Below are 14,905 nucleotides of genomic sequence, written 5' to 3'. Positions count from 1 at the left end.
GGCATTGGGGAAATATACATGATCACCGACATGTGCTGACATGGCATCCAGGAACTGGTGCAGTACCCTGGAGGCTGATGCCTGTGATATCCCCATCATATCACCTGTTGGTCTTTGGAAGGTACCTGTTGCTAGTATTCTTATGCCAACACATACCTTGGTTTCCACTGGGATGGGTTCCCCTCTGTTGGTTCTGTGTGTGAGGCGTGGCCTGCACAGCTCAACTATTTGCTGCAGGAGCTCTCTGTCCACTCTATAGCGCTCTACTATCTCCAGCTCATGTAACCCATGGTAGGTGACCCTGGGCCTGTACACTCTTCTCCGTCTCCTCACTGAGAGTTGTCTGGCACCATCTGCATTGTCACCACCCTCAGCAAGTCGCCTATGTCTCATTATGACAGCTATGGCAGCCCCTAACATTTCTGCTCTGAGTTCAGCTTTTTCAGTTTTCACTTCTAATAGCTTACTCCTGTCTTGCAGTGTCTCTTGAGAGAAACATCCTGCACTGCTGTTTGCAGAGTTTTAAGTGCTGGGCTGGGCTACTATTCTGCCTGTGTAATTGCCTGCTTCTAATTGTTTTCACCTGCTAGCTCCAGCAGTATTTCCTGCTAGCTTCTAATTCTGTTGCTTCCTTTTTCCTTTCTGTTTCCTCAGGGGGGAGCAGCGTGCATACCAGCAGAAACACGCTTATACACGCGCACACATGCTTACACGGTTCAGGATCTGCCTATTCAGGTTAAAACGCGTGGACACCAGCGCAAACAGTGTTAAACATCTACCAACACACTCCCACATGCTCAGTCTGCCTTACACGTGCGCACACTGCCCTACTCGCGCTTCATGGCGCGCACACGTGCGCATGCATGCCCAGTAAGAAACTTTGGTGTAAGTAACAGTGTACACCTTCCATTTCTTGACTTTCCCATGCTTATCTTGTGGGCACTCCTCTCCTGATCTGTGTCTGTCATCTGTCATGTTACACTGACCTCCAATGAACTGCATTTCTTTCTACCATTCCCCCCTGTGATGTCACCTATCTATTCCTCCCCCTTATGCATCTCTTACACTACTCAGACTGTGCTCATTTGCTATGTGACTGTGGGATTCAGTATCCTAACCCTCATTTACATGAGATTGCCTACTAATGCTTAATTACATGTCTTAGACTCAGCATCCACGCTTAGCAGCCAGTACACGGTGGCCATGTTGTTCGTGGTCTGCTGGTCCCTGCATTGTCATTCCATGTATTGCATAAAACCCACATTTGTGGGTTTATAACCTTCATTTTTATGTTTTATACAGTGCAACCCGTTTGCACGGGGCTGCGCTGCGTTTAAACATCGTCGAAAAAAAAAATATATATTTTTATAATTTTTGCATTGGGTTACCTTGCCAATGGCCACATATTTGGCCATTGGCATGCTGCCTGACACATATGCACCCTTTATTTGGAGCTGACATGGCTCCGTTGTTATTTTTGCAGAAACGTACTCAGTTGTCAACTGAGTACATTTCTGCAGCTAAAACGTCTCTTACATGGGCTGGTTTCTGCTTCGTGGATCGCTAATATACCTCATTTGCATACCTTTCGGCTGCAAGTGAGGTATTTAGCATATCCACGCCCAGTCCGTGTAAGAGACGTTTTAGCTGGTCTCTTACACGGAGTTTAGGGCTGTTCCTGGATCGCGAGGCTTGCATTGAGTGTTACACGTCTCTTACACTCCGTGCAAGCCTTTGTGAATCCTGCCAAATATGTAATTAGCAGGGGTTGTGGGGGTTAAGTGGGTATTGTCACCCTTCAAAAATGAAGCTCTTTTTGTCTATTTTTTTTTTAAGTTTTGGATGCATTGAGATTAATTCTTGTCACATGTGTAGTAGGATGTTGACATGCATAATGTTGATCAATTTGCTTCAACATTATGCATGTTGACATAAATGGCATTGAATCAATTTAAGTAATTACATATATATATATATATATATATATATATATATATATATATATATATATATATATATATATATATATATATTGTGTGTGTGTATGTATATATATATATATATATATATATATATATATATATATATATATATATATATATATATATATATATCCATCAACTAAATTCCAGCACTCTACATATAAATTCACGACCTCTACAAAGTGAAATACTTATTTATTCAGCAGCAGTCTGGCAAAACAAAATACACAGCAAACCAGTTTCACTTACTGGCATCATCAGTGCTAACCGGACATCACAGCACTTCTTATTTAAAGATCCAGCATTTAAAGTGTCTGTACCATTTAAATATATCAAAACTACTATATGATAAATAAATAAATACATTCATTACTACCAACCTCTATTAAAAAGATATATTTATATAGATAATTTAAATATATTTGAAGTATCACACCTGGCTACAAAAAATACCCTACCAATATTTGTTCAAACCAGGTTTACACATAGAACCTAATTTGATGATCCAAAGTTTTTCTTTGTTATCTAATAAATAATGTTTATATGAATTAGATAACCCATTGCCAATCGCTACACTTATTCCAACAAAACTAAAATGTGCAGATACATGTTCACGTTGATGCCTATATACAGTGCACTGTGAGGGTGTTTACAATTAATATCACTAAGGTGAACTGCTACATGTTATTTAAAGTGTCTCGAAGTTTGGCCCACATAAAAGGTCCCACACTGGCAAACTGCCATATAGACTACCCATTCAGTTGTACACGTGATCAATTGCTTAATGTTAAAAACCTTTGAAGTATTGAAAGAAGTAAATGATTTAGTTCTTGAAATTACTTTACAATATCTACAATAACCACAAACGGTGCTGCCTCATATCTGACCCTGATCATACTTTCATATTTTCATAGCAGTCCTTCTGTACCAAGAAAAATATTCTGCCAAATTTTTACCTCATCTATAACTAAAATGGCAATGACCATCAAGACTAGATTCAAAAAATGGATCAGTTTTCAACAAATGCCAAAATTTATCAACAATTTCACAAATTTTGAACGAATTAGTCCCACATTTAGTGGCAAATCTAGGAACAGACCCATGTTCCCTATTCATCGTATTTTTATTGTCACTACTAAACAATACATCACTAGGCATATTAGATGTATATAACCTTGCATGTTTAATCTGCCCTTTATTTTAGCCCCTATTTACAAATCTGGCCTCCAGTTTAGATGGTGGAACAGATTTGCTGAGGATTTCACTCAATAATTTAACAACTGATAAGGAAGATGTAGCTTGCACCTATAGTCAGTTCGTGCACTATTTTTGTGTTTGCTCTTTGCATTTGCTTTGCGCTGACCAGTGATTCATTTTATGGACATTTTTGTTGTTTATGCTGCAGTTTAGATGGTGGAACAGAGATTGCTGAGGATTTTCCGCAATAATTTAACAACTGATAAGGATGATGTAGCTTGTCTACTGATGGGAAAAATGTATATATGCACACATACATGCATACACACACGTGTATATATATATATATATATATATATATATATATATATATATATATATATATATATATATATATATATATATATATATATATATATATATATATATATATATATATATATATGTGTGTGTGTGTGTGTGTGTGTGGGATCACTACATAATCTCGAAATTTTGAAATATCAAATTTCAAAATCTCAAGTCTATATAGCCGAAACCCCTAAATACCGAAAGACCAGAAGCACGAAATTCAAAATCTCGATGTTCGGAGATAATGAAGTAGCGCTTCTGGTGTTGCGGTTTGTGGATGGATAGGTGGAAGTTCAGGTAAGTATCTATGTGTTAGTGTGTTGGTTAGGGGCTTTAGTGTGTGTCAGTGAGTGTTGCGACTGTGATGTGTGTGTGCGAGAGGATTGTAGGTATGTGGTGGTGTTTTTGTGTGTTGGGGGAAGGTGTGTGTGTGTGTGTGTGTGTGTGTGTGTGTGTGTGTGTGTGTGTGTATGTGTGTGTGTGTGTGTGTGTGTGTGTGTGTGTGTGTGTGTGTGTATGTGTGTGGTGTTATGTGTAGTGGAGTGTACTGAAAAGTGAGACAATTTTGAAAATCCAGTACCATGGAACTCATTCTTTGCCTGTTAAACACTGAACAAGAAACATGAAAGGAGTCTGTGCCATCTAGAGTTTGTGATGAAGCACTGCAAAATAAACTAAATGCTGTTCTTCTAATGTTAGGTTTACCTTCTTTATAAGCTGGCCTGTTTGGTTAGCAAACAGGAATCCTGAGACACCTTTCTTCAGCCAGAAATCCAGAATTTCCTGCAAATAAATAAATACGTTTAGAATAAAAAAACAATTTAGGGGATGCTCAAACCTTCTAGATTCTTACATTAACACATGAAAAAAATAACTGCAGGAGTTTTCTAGATATACTCATGATCAACCACATTTACCAAGGTGTACAGACTAAAGCAATTAAAGTATAAAAGAAAATCTCTCAAAGCCTTGGTTGAAAGTTGATTTGGGTACTGATGTCTTAGAGAATGGAAAGCCTTCAGCCCTTTCTCTCTCAAGCAACACTCCTGTATTACCAGCTTCCTTCTATTACTCATTGTTTTCAGTGTTCTCCTGTCATTACTTTTTAGTGATTCATTAAAAAAAATCTTTTACACTTTCTTGTGATATAGGAAATGTGATCACTGCCCAATTTTGCTTTATTATTCTGTTGTATTTTCACTTTTGATCCTTTCTATGTTAACTGATGTGTTTAACTGCTTTCAAAAAATCTTTTTTAAACTGTTTTTGTAAGACAAAATACCAGACTGATGAAACAAAAGTGCATGCACAAATGAAGGAAGTATGCAAACTTGAAGGGGTATGGGTGGTCATTGCAGTATTAGTAATGAGATATCCTATCAAGGAATGCTGTTTGTCCAACCAGCATACCAAAGCCTTAATGCCTTCTCTTTCGCAATACCAAAGCCTTAGTGCCAGCCTCTTTCACCATTTGTCTGATGTAGGCCTTCGTTTGTAAGGAGGCTGAAGGTACATAAGTGGCATATGCATGTGAATTACCCCAGAATTTCTTGCCATGAGCCTAAGTTCTGAACTATCACTTCAACTTTGGTCTGTCAGCCATACAATACATGCCTTTTCCTCAGCCATTGGGCAGATAAGTACCCCTGTTGTTGACCCTTCCTATTCTCTACTTTTTGTGCTTAAAAGTTTGTACATGTCACTTAAGAGAGGAAATTGTAATGATGTTAGGCAGATTCCTCACAGCGACCATCATTCAAAGTATCTTTTTTGTTTTGGCGCTGAACAGAACTACTGGGATGTTTCTTTTTTTCCAATCATTTGTACCCAAGACTTTATATAGTTGCCTGTTTTTTGTTAAAAATTTACCTTGAGAACCAAAAAACTGAATAAGCTCACCCAAGGTAAGATGGCCTCAGAGTCCTCACCTACTGATATCCCTCTGATTCTACAGAAGAATTCTAAAAAAAAAAAACTAAAGCTTGAAACTTATGCTTTACAGTCAGACCCAGATGGTTCCATTGTCTCTCTTCATGAGACATTGGACCATCAAGTTGCTACAGCTGCTTCCTCTATCATAACACTGGAGACTGATGCCATCTCCCACATCTGTTATGTTCAACTAGTCATCCACTTCTGGTGAGAAGGGTAAACCACAGCTTGTTATTTTGGAGGGACCTGATGGCATACCTCAGATTTTAGTCAGGGAAGAAGTGCTCTGTTCCTTGATTATGGTATATCAGGGCTCAGAGCCACCTCATTTTTACAGGCAGACACCACAATTAAGAAAAAGTAGAAGACAAAACATATTGTTTTTCCCTCAAACATCTAAGGATCCTCAGAAGGACTGGCAGGATTTTACTCACGGACTTTTTAAAGTCATCATGTCCTTAAAGTCTCCTTCATTTTTTCCTGCTGCTACTACAGGTTCCTTTTCTGCTTCTTGGAGAAAAAGGAGTTTGATGAATCTGATGCGGATGATTATTTGGCCTATTTTTCCTAGATTCATTCCTTAGTGGCTTATACTCTGATAATGAGGATACCTATTCTCCTTGATCCACCAATGCAGGAACTCTCTTTTGGGAAACTATTATCAAAATGATGCAACATTTTCAGTGGGAGGGTTGCAAGTTATCTGATTTCCAGAAAAGAATTTATGCACTTTTTCAAGTGGGGATGCCTACACTCTCTGCCATCCCTCCTGTTTTAGATGTTTTATTAGATACTTTCTCCATGGCTTCTCTTAATTTGGAGTCTTGGACCCCTTCATCAAAGAAACCAGATAGGTTCTGCAAGTTAGTACACCCAGATACATTTTATATAAGAACCTCAGATACAAGTGTTATTTTTCTTTCCAATGAAATGACTACTAAACTCCTTCCTTCCTCTAATGTTTTGCCCACTGATAAAGACAGTAGGGCTATAGATCCATATGGCAAAAAGTATATACTTCTGCTACTTTATCTTTTAAGATTATCAGTTACCAAACTCACATGATTAGATATTTTCCATCTGTTCTCTAACTTAAAATCCTCTCAGATTTAGAAGACTCAAGATACTAAATCTACTGCATTATCTTGTACTTAACTGTGCTTCTCGGATTACTAGACATTCTATTAAGTACAGCTATGATGCTGCTGATGTCTTTTCTACTGAGTCAGCTTTTCATGGATTCTTACTGCTTAGACTACAGTTCTACCTGAGGACGTCAAAGCTGAGTTTATGGACTCCCTTCTGTATAGGAAACATCTTTCTGGTTCTATGGCTGCATAACATTTCAAGAATTTGCATAAGAAAGGTAAGGCCATGCAGGATTTTAAGCAAATTATCATTTCCCCTGTATGTAAGGACCAGAGAAACTACCCTGCCATAACTGTTCCCTTTCTTCTTAAGAACAGAAACCTTTTCAAAAGGATAAAAAAATCCAATAAATGAATATTTCTGGATGAGGCTCAACAGGATTTCAAGGGTTCTAAGCCCTCATTTCCTGCCAAACCAGCCTGCATTAGGTATTATTAACCTCCACCTCCACCCACCCTCCACCTTAGCCATTTCAAGAGTACTTTGTCTCAAAAGATATTTCAATATTTTCCAGCCTGACCGTTCATAACATCAGACAAATTGGATCTGCCTATTATTCAGAATGGTTATAAAATGTCCTGCATTGTTCCTCCTCACCTCTTAGGATTTGTCCAGCCTCCAAGCCGGATTCAACTTATTCTCCCTCTTCTTTGAGACCTTTTCCATCAGGAAAGGGAAAAAGATTTTAAGAATGTTTGCAGTTCCTGGAAAGGAGTACATATGGAGGGTTCCCTATTGAAATGTCTTGTGCCGACAACCCCCCCCCCAAAAAAAGAAAATCCAGAGAAGAACAAATTTTGAAGATCGTTCGTCTCCTTCAGTATTCTTTTTTGCAGGGGGGCAAGCCCCCCCAAACTTGTATATATGAACTCCAACATCACCATAACTCAAGAGAAAATGGAATATTCTGAGAAATGGCCATCTCGGACTTAATATATTTAAGTCAGTCTCTGCATTTCAGGATTTGCTCTAGTGGGTCCAGACATTTCAAATGGTTACCCAGCTGGAGATTTATATTGGACCTTTTGTTTCTTAACACTTTTCTTAAAATTCCAATTTTCAACATTTTGACTCTGCAATACTTACTTCAGATGATATTTCCACAAGCCTTTTTGGCGAAATTGAATTTAAAGGATACTTACCTTCATATTCCTGTTCATCTAATATGCTTAAGGTGCTATGTCACTTCATTTCACTGTTCATTTAATATGCAGGAAATTCTTAAGGTTCTATGTCTCCTCATATCATTTTAGTTTTCCACTTTACCTTTTGATCTTTCAATTGCCCCAAGGGTATTTACGAAGTGTCTAGTTCCTGTCATTGCCTCTTGCAGACTTTGAGGAATTCAGGTATTTCCTGGTCTGGATGACATTCTCTTTTCAAGCTTATTCCCAAAAGATTCTACTAACAGATTTGGAATTTGTTATGAATCTTTTGAATCATCTGGGATTCACTCTGAATCTCAGAAATCTTACCTAATTCTATCCCATGATCATATTTTCCTAGGATACTCTGTCAATGACAGCTTTTTTTCCTGCAGACAAGGTTTCTTTTCTCTGATTATTTTCAAAATCTTCTTCCTTTGAATATGACCTCAGCAAGAGAGATTTTGAGAGCCCTGGATACATGGCATCAACAATACCCATCATGTCTTATGCCAAACTCCACGTGAGACAGATTCAGTGGTCCAATTGGACTCAGCATTGTCACCGATTAATCTTCCTAGGTTTTCTCCTGCCCTTCATCAAGAAGGAATTTCTTTGGTAGATCAATCAGATTTCACTCAACACAGGAGAAGCTTTTCTAATTCCTTCCCCTTACCATGAACAGACAATGGATGCTTCAGATCTGGCATGGGAAGCTTGTTCCAAGAACATCAGGGTCCAAGGAGTTTGCTCACACAAAGAGAAGAAAGACTACATAAACACAAAGGAGATGAAGGCACTAACCTTAACTCTTCGACCCCTGCATTCTCTCTGGACTCCAGGTCCTCCTTGGATTTACACAGACAACATCACAGTTATATGGTACATAAACAGGGAGACACCAAGTCTGTTTCTGCTGACTAGCCTTGATTGTGTGACATAGCGATTCAACACAATTTTTGGTTCAAGCTGCATACTTCCCATCAAAAATAACACTGTGGCAGATTTTCAGGGCAGACACAGAGCAGATCTTCATGACTGGAAGATGTTCTGGACATTGTCCACTAGTGGGGTACTTCTCAGATGGATCTTTTTGTCTCCATATTCCATATACAACTGGCAGCTCAGGCTGTTCTACAGTGCCATGCCTTCAGGTTTGGAGAATGAACCCCATGTCTTTGTCTTGGAAAGGGAAGCTCATATATGCTTAACTTTCACTTATTCTGATCCACAAAATTATTTTCAGGTCATAAAGAACAAGCCAAAAATCTTATCGGTGACTCCCTTTTGGCTCAGACAACATGGGATCCCCCTTTTCTTCATGTTGGCCAGGAGTAAGCATCACAAGTTACCTCAAATGATGGGCTTGCTTACACAGAACACAGGTGTCTAATTCATCCTAGTCTTCAAACCCTGTATTTGACTTATTGGATAATACAATTTTAATCTCTTTTAGGTACTACTTCCATGAGAATATGCTGAAGGTTCTACAGGAGACTAGAAAACCAAGTACAAAAAATTATATGGTACGTATGGTGCAAGAGGAAGGCAACCAGGCTTTGCTATTCTTACCACACATAGAGCTTTCCTTGGAAGGATATCCCATTTATTAGTAATATTGCTTCATTGATCTGTCTAACATCTACTGTCATGGTAAGTTCTTAAACAACACAACTTTCTATCAGTGATAGGTTTGCATCTATTACCAAAGGTAAATGAATTTGGACCTAAAAATAATGAAACATTGGCTTCTAAGAAAATAGCAAAAATTATAAAAAATGTTCAGGTTTTACAGGGATTTTTAAATTGTTTTCATTATTTAATAGCAGTGATTATCTAAAATCGCAATATTCATAATGGCTAGTTGGAAAGAACATTCAAGACTATTTACAGCAGAAGCACTGGAAATTCAGCTAGAAACAATGACTGCAGTGTTCAGTGTAGGCCATGCTCATGAGTGTGTGGTGGGTCAATCTAAATTGTTGTTAGACATTTTGTTTTCTCAATGTACTTCAGGTTATGCTTGTAGTCAGAGTGATTGGTGATTTTGCAGAAGCTGTCTGGTAAGGCATTTCAAGGGTTTTGGAGCTGTGGTGGAAAAGCCTGGGTCACCAAAGTGATGTTCGCTCTGTTTTAGTCACTGGCATAAAGAGCAGAGTAAGTAAGGCTGCATAGCATTCTTTTTCAAGGACAGGCTGTGATGGAGCAGTAGACAACATATGTAATGGAGTAGGCTTTCTTTCAGTGTGCATATAAGTTGCACTACTATTTTACTGAGAGCCCTTCAAGCCTCCAAGTAAGCAAAGCAACAGTGCTCCTTGAAAGCTCTTAATGACAATTGATATGACATGTAAAGCTGTAATTGAATGGATAAGTATAGACAGACAGCAAAGATGCAATTATAATACTCACTGGGGGAACAGAAACCTAAAGTGAAGACAACAAACCCAAGCAGATCTGTGCCTCAGGGGCATCTCCCTTCCATCTGCAGTTCACTATGGCATCATATATGTTCACAATGTCCATACTGATCAGACAGCCTGGAATATAGATGGTTTATTACATTCTCATTCTCATATATGAGGTAATGCACATGTATGCATACATGTACATAAAGAGGTTATATATGGTATTTCCCTTTCATAATTTTATTGCAGTATCCAATAATGGGCTAATATTCTTTTTAATGTGGAAAAATAGCTATATGCAATGCAAAGTATGCTATTACTTATGCCTACATGGCATTTGTAGTCATAGCTCTTCAGATTTAAAGTTTTCTGTGATAGTACTTCAAACATTTTGAGATTCTTCCATTACTTCCTTAGTAAACCATGGTTCTGAAAGTATGAAAAACCTTGTTTTGTACAGTAAAACTTTTTGAAAAGCTTAAAATGCTTTTGACATTTATCCTGAGCAAAACTTTTATTGTTTTGTTGTGAGAAAGGAAGCATAAAAACAAAAGAAGCTCCTTCCCAAGGGATGTTGCAGTTTAGTATTTTACATGGTTGTGCCTTTATGTAAAATGTTAATGCAGTATGTTAGTAATCAAGAAGAGGATCCAGAAGTCACACAGATAGAGGAGCTGTCACCTTATGAAGGGCATGTTATCGCTATAGAATTTGTCCACTGCCATCTGAAATATGTCGGTCATCCTGCTGAAGTTACTCTCCTTCCCACTGTTCTACAAATAATGTACAAAATGTACTTAATTAGAAGCTCTGATTATGGTTTTACTCTAGACCAGAACTGTTATTTTAGTATGCTTATGATACTTTATAAGAGAGCAGCTGTCTCTGGAGCACAGATCATAAACTTCCCAGAGACTCTGCACCAAAACTCCACCTTATTAAATGTTGACTGGTTAAGACACCCCACTGAACCCAAACATCTGGATTGTAAAGTGGTTGTACCTTAAATTATACTACTTCATGACTGAATTAACACATCAGACTTCCACGGTCAAAGCAGGTTACAGTATACAACTGCAATACAGTCGTTTTCCAAATTAGGCAACTTCAGCATAACAAGCTGAGACTACATTAAAATATGTATCAGAATAAGTGTAGATACTGTATGTAGATACTGTAATATGTACCTTGCCCATGCAAAACATTGCTGTAGCCCTGGCTGACTGCATGGAGGTGATGTCAGAATATAGGACTTATTGGTTTACATGATTTTTATGGTATGACTTTTTTCATAGGCCAAAAAAGATCCCTTCCCCTCAAGTCACCAGAATAGTAAAAATAGTTTATTTCACCCAGTCCCCCTCCAAGACAGATATATAATGTACTCTTCAGCCATTTAAAAGTTGCCCATATTCACATTTTTATTATAAAGAGGTTTAAATTTTATTTTTCTTCTGCCTTAATTTAAAACTGATTGGTTATTTGATAGTTGCAGCATATTATGCCCAACACACAGGCATTGGTTTGATGCTCATGTAATCACAATGTTTTAACTACTGATAATTCATATTACTAATTCATTGGTGGCATAGTCATCATAATGTAATATTTCATGTCATTGACTGCAAGGATCACTAGACTTCAGTATACATTGTTTTCTGTGACATCTGCATGATGTAGTCGTCATAATATAGTATTTCACTTTGTTGACTGCATGGATCATCGGGCTTCAGTATATATTCTTTTATCTGACTGCTGCATGATGAATCTCCTTCCTACAAGGCTACTGGCTAGCTAGAGAGTTTCATGTACTTCATTTCATGGACTGAGTTGCTTCAATGGAATCTTACCATCCATGCCAATGAAATAACATACTTAAAGTGAATTTAAACCATATATTCCTAGCACTCTTTTTGTGAATTCATGCTCTTTTTCCATTTTCCATAGAAAATCTGGTTAACATTCTGGAATTTTGATTACCCAAGTACTTATAAAAAAGGAGTTTTATAGAATTTGGCATTTTAGACTGGATCATTCATTCAACAAAACTTATTTATTAGCTGTTCTTCTGCCTGTTTATTGTAGTGTTCCACATTTAAAACTTGATTTATATATATATCTACACACACACACACACACACACACACACACATATATATATATATACACACACATATATCTATATATATATCTATATATATATATATATATATATAACACAAACATATCATAGAATCACTGTAACGAAATTGCAGTAGCAATCATGCCTCTCAGCTGCACCTCATTATGGGAAAGTTCCTCACTTTGAATCTTAAAAATTATCTGTTCTGCAATGTTCCAAGACATATGAAGTTTTGATACACATTCATTTTTAAGATTTTTTTAATAAATATCCATGACAAACAATATTAAATTATATTAACTCATCAAAACAAGCTTGTTTTAAGTATGAAAACTGCAAACTAGTAAACCATCCACTAAATGTCCCATCCCTCCAGAATCTACTCCAACCCTATCGCACCACCAGACCACTAAGATCCAGCAACAAAAATCACTTGCAGGTCACTAAAGCCAATAACTCTGCTGGTGAAGCACTATTCTCTTGCACCATAGCCAAATTATGGAACTCACTCCCACCCACAATTACATCTGTACCATCATGCACCCACTTCAAAACTTCTACTAAAAGTGCACCTAAAAACATGCTGGCTATGCCCTTGCAACTCCCACTCTATCTTCCACCCCATCCAACCACTACCTTTCTTTCCACCCCACTAACTACCTTGATTATAGCAAGCTCAGATGCTCATAAGCCTAGTACTTATTATACAGAAGGAACTTCTCATTGTAACATTTGTTAATGTGTGTTATGTACTTCACAGATAAAGATTCTAGTTGTCTACTGATGTACTATGTTCTTCATCTGTAAATATGTTGTAAGTAATTGCTATGTTAAATTGTTAATCGCTATGTAATCCAATGTAACTACTGTCTGTTTATTTTACTGTGGAGCTTTTCTCCCTGGGCCTCTGCTGAAAATGGACCTACGTCCAGTCGGACACTCCCGGTCAACAAATTTAAATAAATAAATAAATAAATGAACAAAGAGTTATTAACCATTCTGTGAGCTTCTGTAGTAGTTAGCAAGTGTTTCGTGTTTTACCCATTTGCCTCACAAATAGGCAAATTTCTACCCTGATTTGTGACTGCATAGTAAAACAAAAAGATTCTACTCTTGTATGGCTGGACAAGAAACAGGCCAATGATGCGTCCTCTTTTATATGGCAAGATCTAGTGACATGTCAAGGTCTTTCAAAACCATCAAGAGAGCCACGGACATGATGGTGGCGGTCCGTGTGGGTGCCAATGACCTTGTATGCAAAACACTGAGGGATATGCAGAGAGACCTTCTGAGATCTCTATGATTGTCAACAGTGCATGAAAGACTCAGGCATTGAGTGGAATCCTACCTTCAACAAAAATTATGCTAATATACAAGGGAAATATTACTGATTTCAACAACTGACTGAGTAACTGGTGTCAATCAAAGGTGAGTCTATATATTTCAGCACAGGATGAATGCTTGCTATGTAGCCCTACTTTTTTTGGTCACAGATGGCTTGCACCATTCATTCCAGAGCTTCTGCACAGTTTGTAAAGCCTTTGCTGATCTGATAGTGCCATTTTGTAGAGAGTACAGCTAATGGAGCTTTTGATATAAAAAGACAGTAGAAATAAAGTACCAGAAAACAACAATGTGGCACTGCTCAATGTTTGGAGTCTAAATAACAAATTGCTCAACCTTGAAGCACTCCTGCATTTGTAGCACATTCATGAGAACATTATTGTTGTAACCTGGTTTAAAAGTACAGAAAACACCCCCCCTCCCATTTCAAGGTTTTGCACTTACCATGCCATTAGGCCTGATGGGAACTGTGGTGGATTAACCATATTTGTAAAAGACATTACCTCAAGGTAAATTTCCAAAGACCCACAAACTAAACCTAATGAGATTAAACTCACCCTGAATAAAATCAGCTATCAGATCACAGCAAGTAACTGAAGGACATTGATGACCTCAAAAAACATATGTTTTGTGCATACATTGGATGAGCTTCAAAATTACAAAAATTCCATCATCCTTGGTGACCTAACACTATGACCAAAAATTCTGAATTTCATAAACAAGAATTCTCTGGATCTAATAGTCAAACAGCCCACTACATATTTTTGACCCAGTTCTTATAAATCTAGCATTACCTTACTAGGATACCCTTCCTCAGTTAAGTCTGATCACTTTCAAAATCTCTAAATCAGCAGATGCATATATCACAGTATTCAAAGACTTCAAAATGTACACACTTCCTAAAATTATGATGGAGTCTGTATGGCTGTAATGTTTGTTTGCTATTTACATGTCCTGCTTAAGCAAGGAACTCAGAAATCTCCTGTTGGTAGTGGTGCATAATTATCTGAAAAAGGTATTTTTGAGATCTGACCTAAGCAAGCATTGCCATTTCCTCTTTTCTGAATTCTACCAACATAGGAACAAGCATATTCTAAGTGTCTATTGTTGGAGTTAATCAAACTTCCTCAATTCTTTACAGGCACCACCACCTCCACTCTCACTACCATGACCAAACCAGCCCCAGCTGACACACTACATAGTCTCCATAGGAGTTATCATTGTCCAACAACTGACATCCAAGGCTGAAGACCATTTTGACTGAGAGTGTATTCTCAA

The 14,905-nt window shown here is 37.7% G+C and overlaps 1 protein-coding gene across 2 annotated transcripts in view; it reads right to left on the bottom strand.

The window, feature by feature from the left end:
- LOC122812253 (4F2 cell-surface antigen heavy chain-like) overlaps positions 1–14,905 on the bottom strand; it is a 767,505-nt gene that overhangs the window by 482,751 nt on the left and 269,849 nt on the right. For both annotated transcript variants that reach the window (XM_044084754.1, XM_044084682.1), the window contains exon 5: positions 4,233–4,310. In XM_044084754.1, the coding sequence (XP_043940689.1) occupies positions 4,233–4,310 (78 nt within the window). The remainder of the gene's footprint in view (positions 1–4,232; positions 4,311–14,905) is intronic.

Source organism: Protopterus annectens, chromosome 1.part0 (assembly GCF_019279795.1).
Source record: "Protopterus annectens isolate FY-2018-M chromosome 1.part0, PAN1.0, whole genome shotgun sequence".
NCBI lineage: Eukaryota > Metazoa > Chordata > Ceratodontiformes > Protopteridae > Protopterus > Protopterus annectens.
The sequence above is the reverse complement of the archived record's forward strand: the minus strand, read 5'-3'. Positions and strand labels throughout refer to the sequence as shown.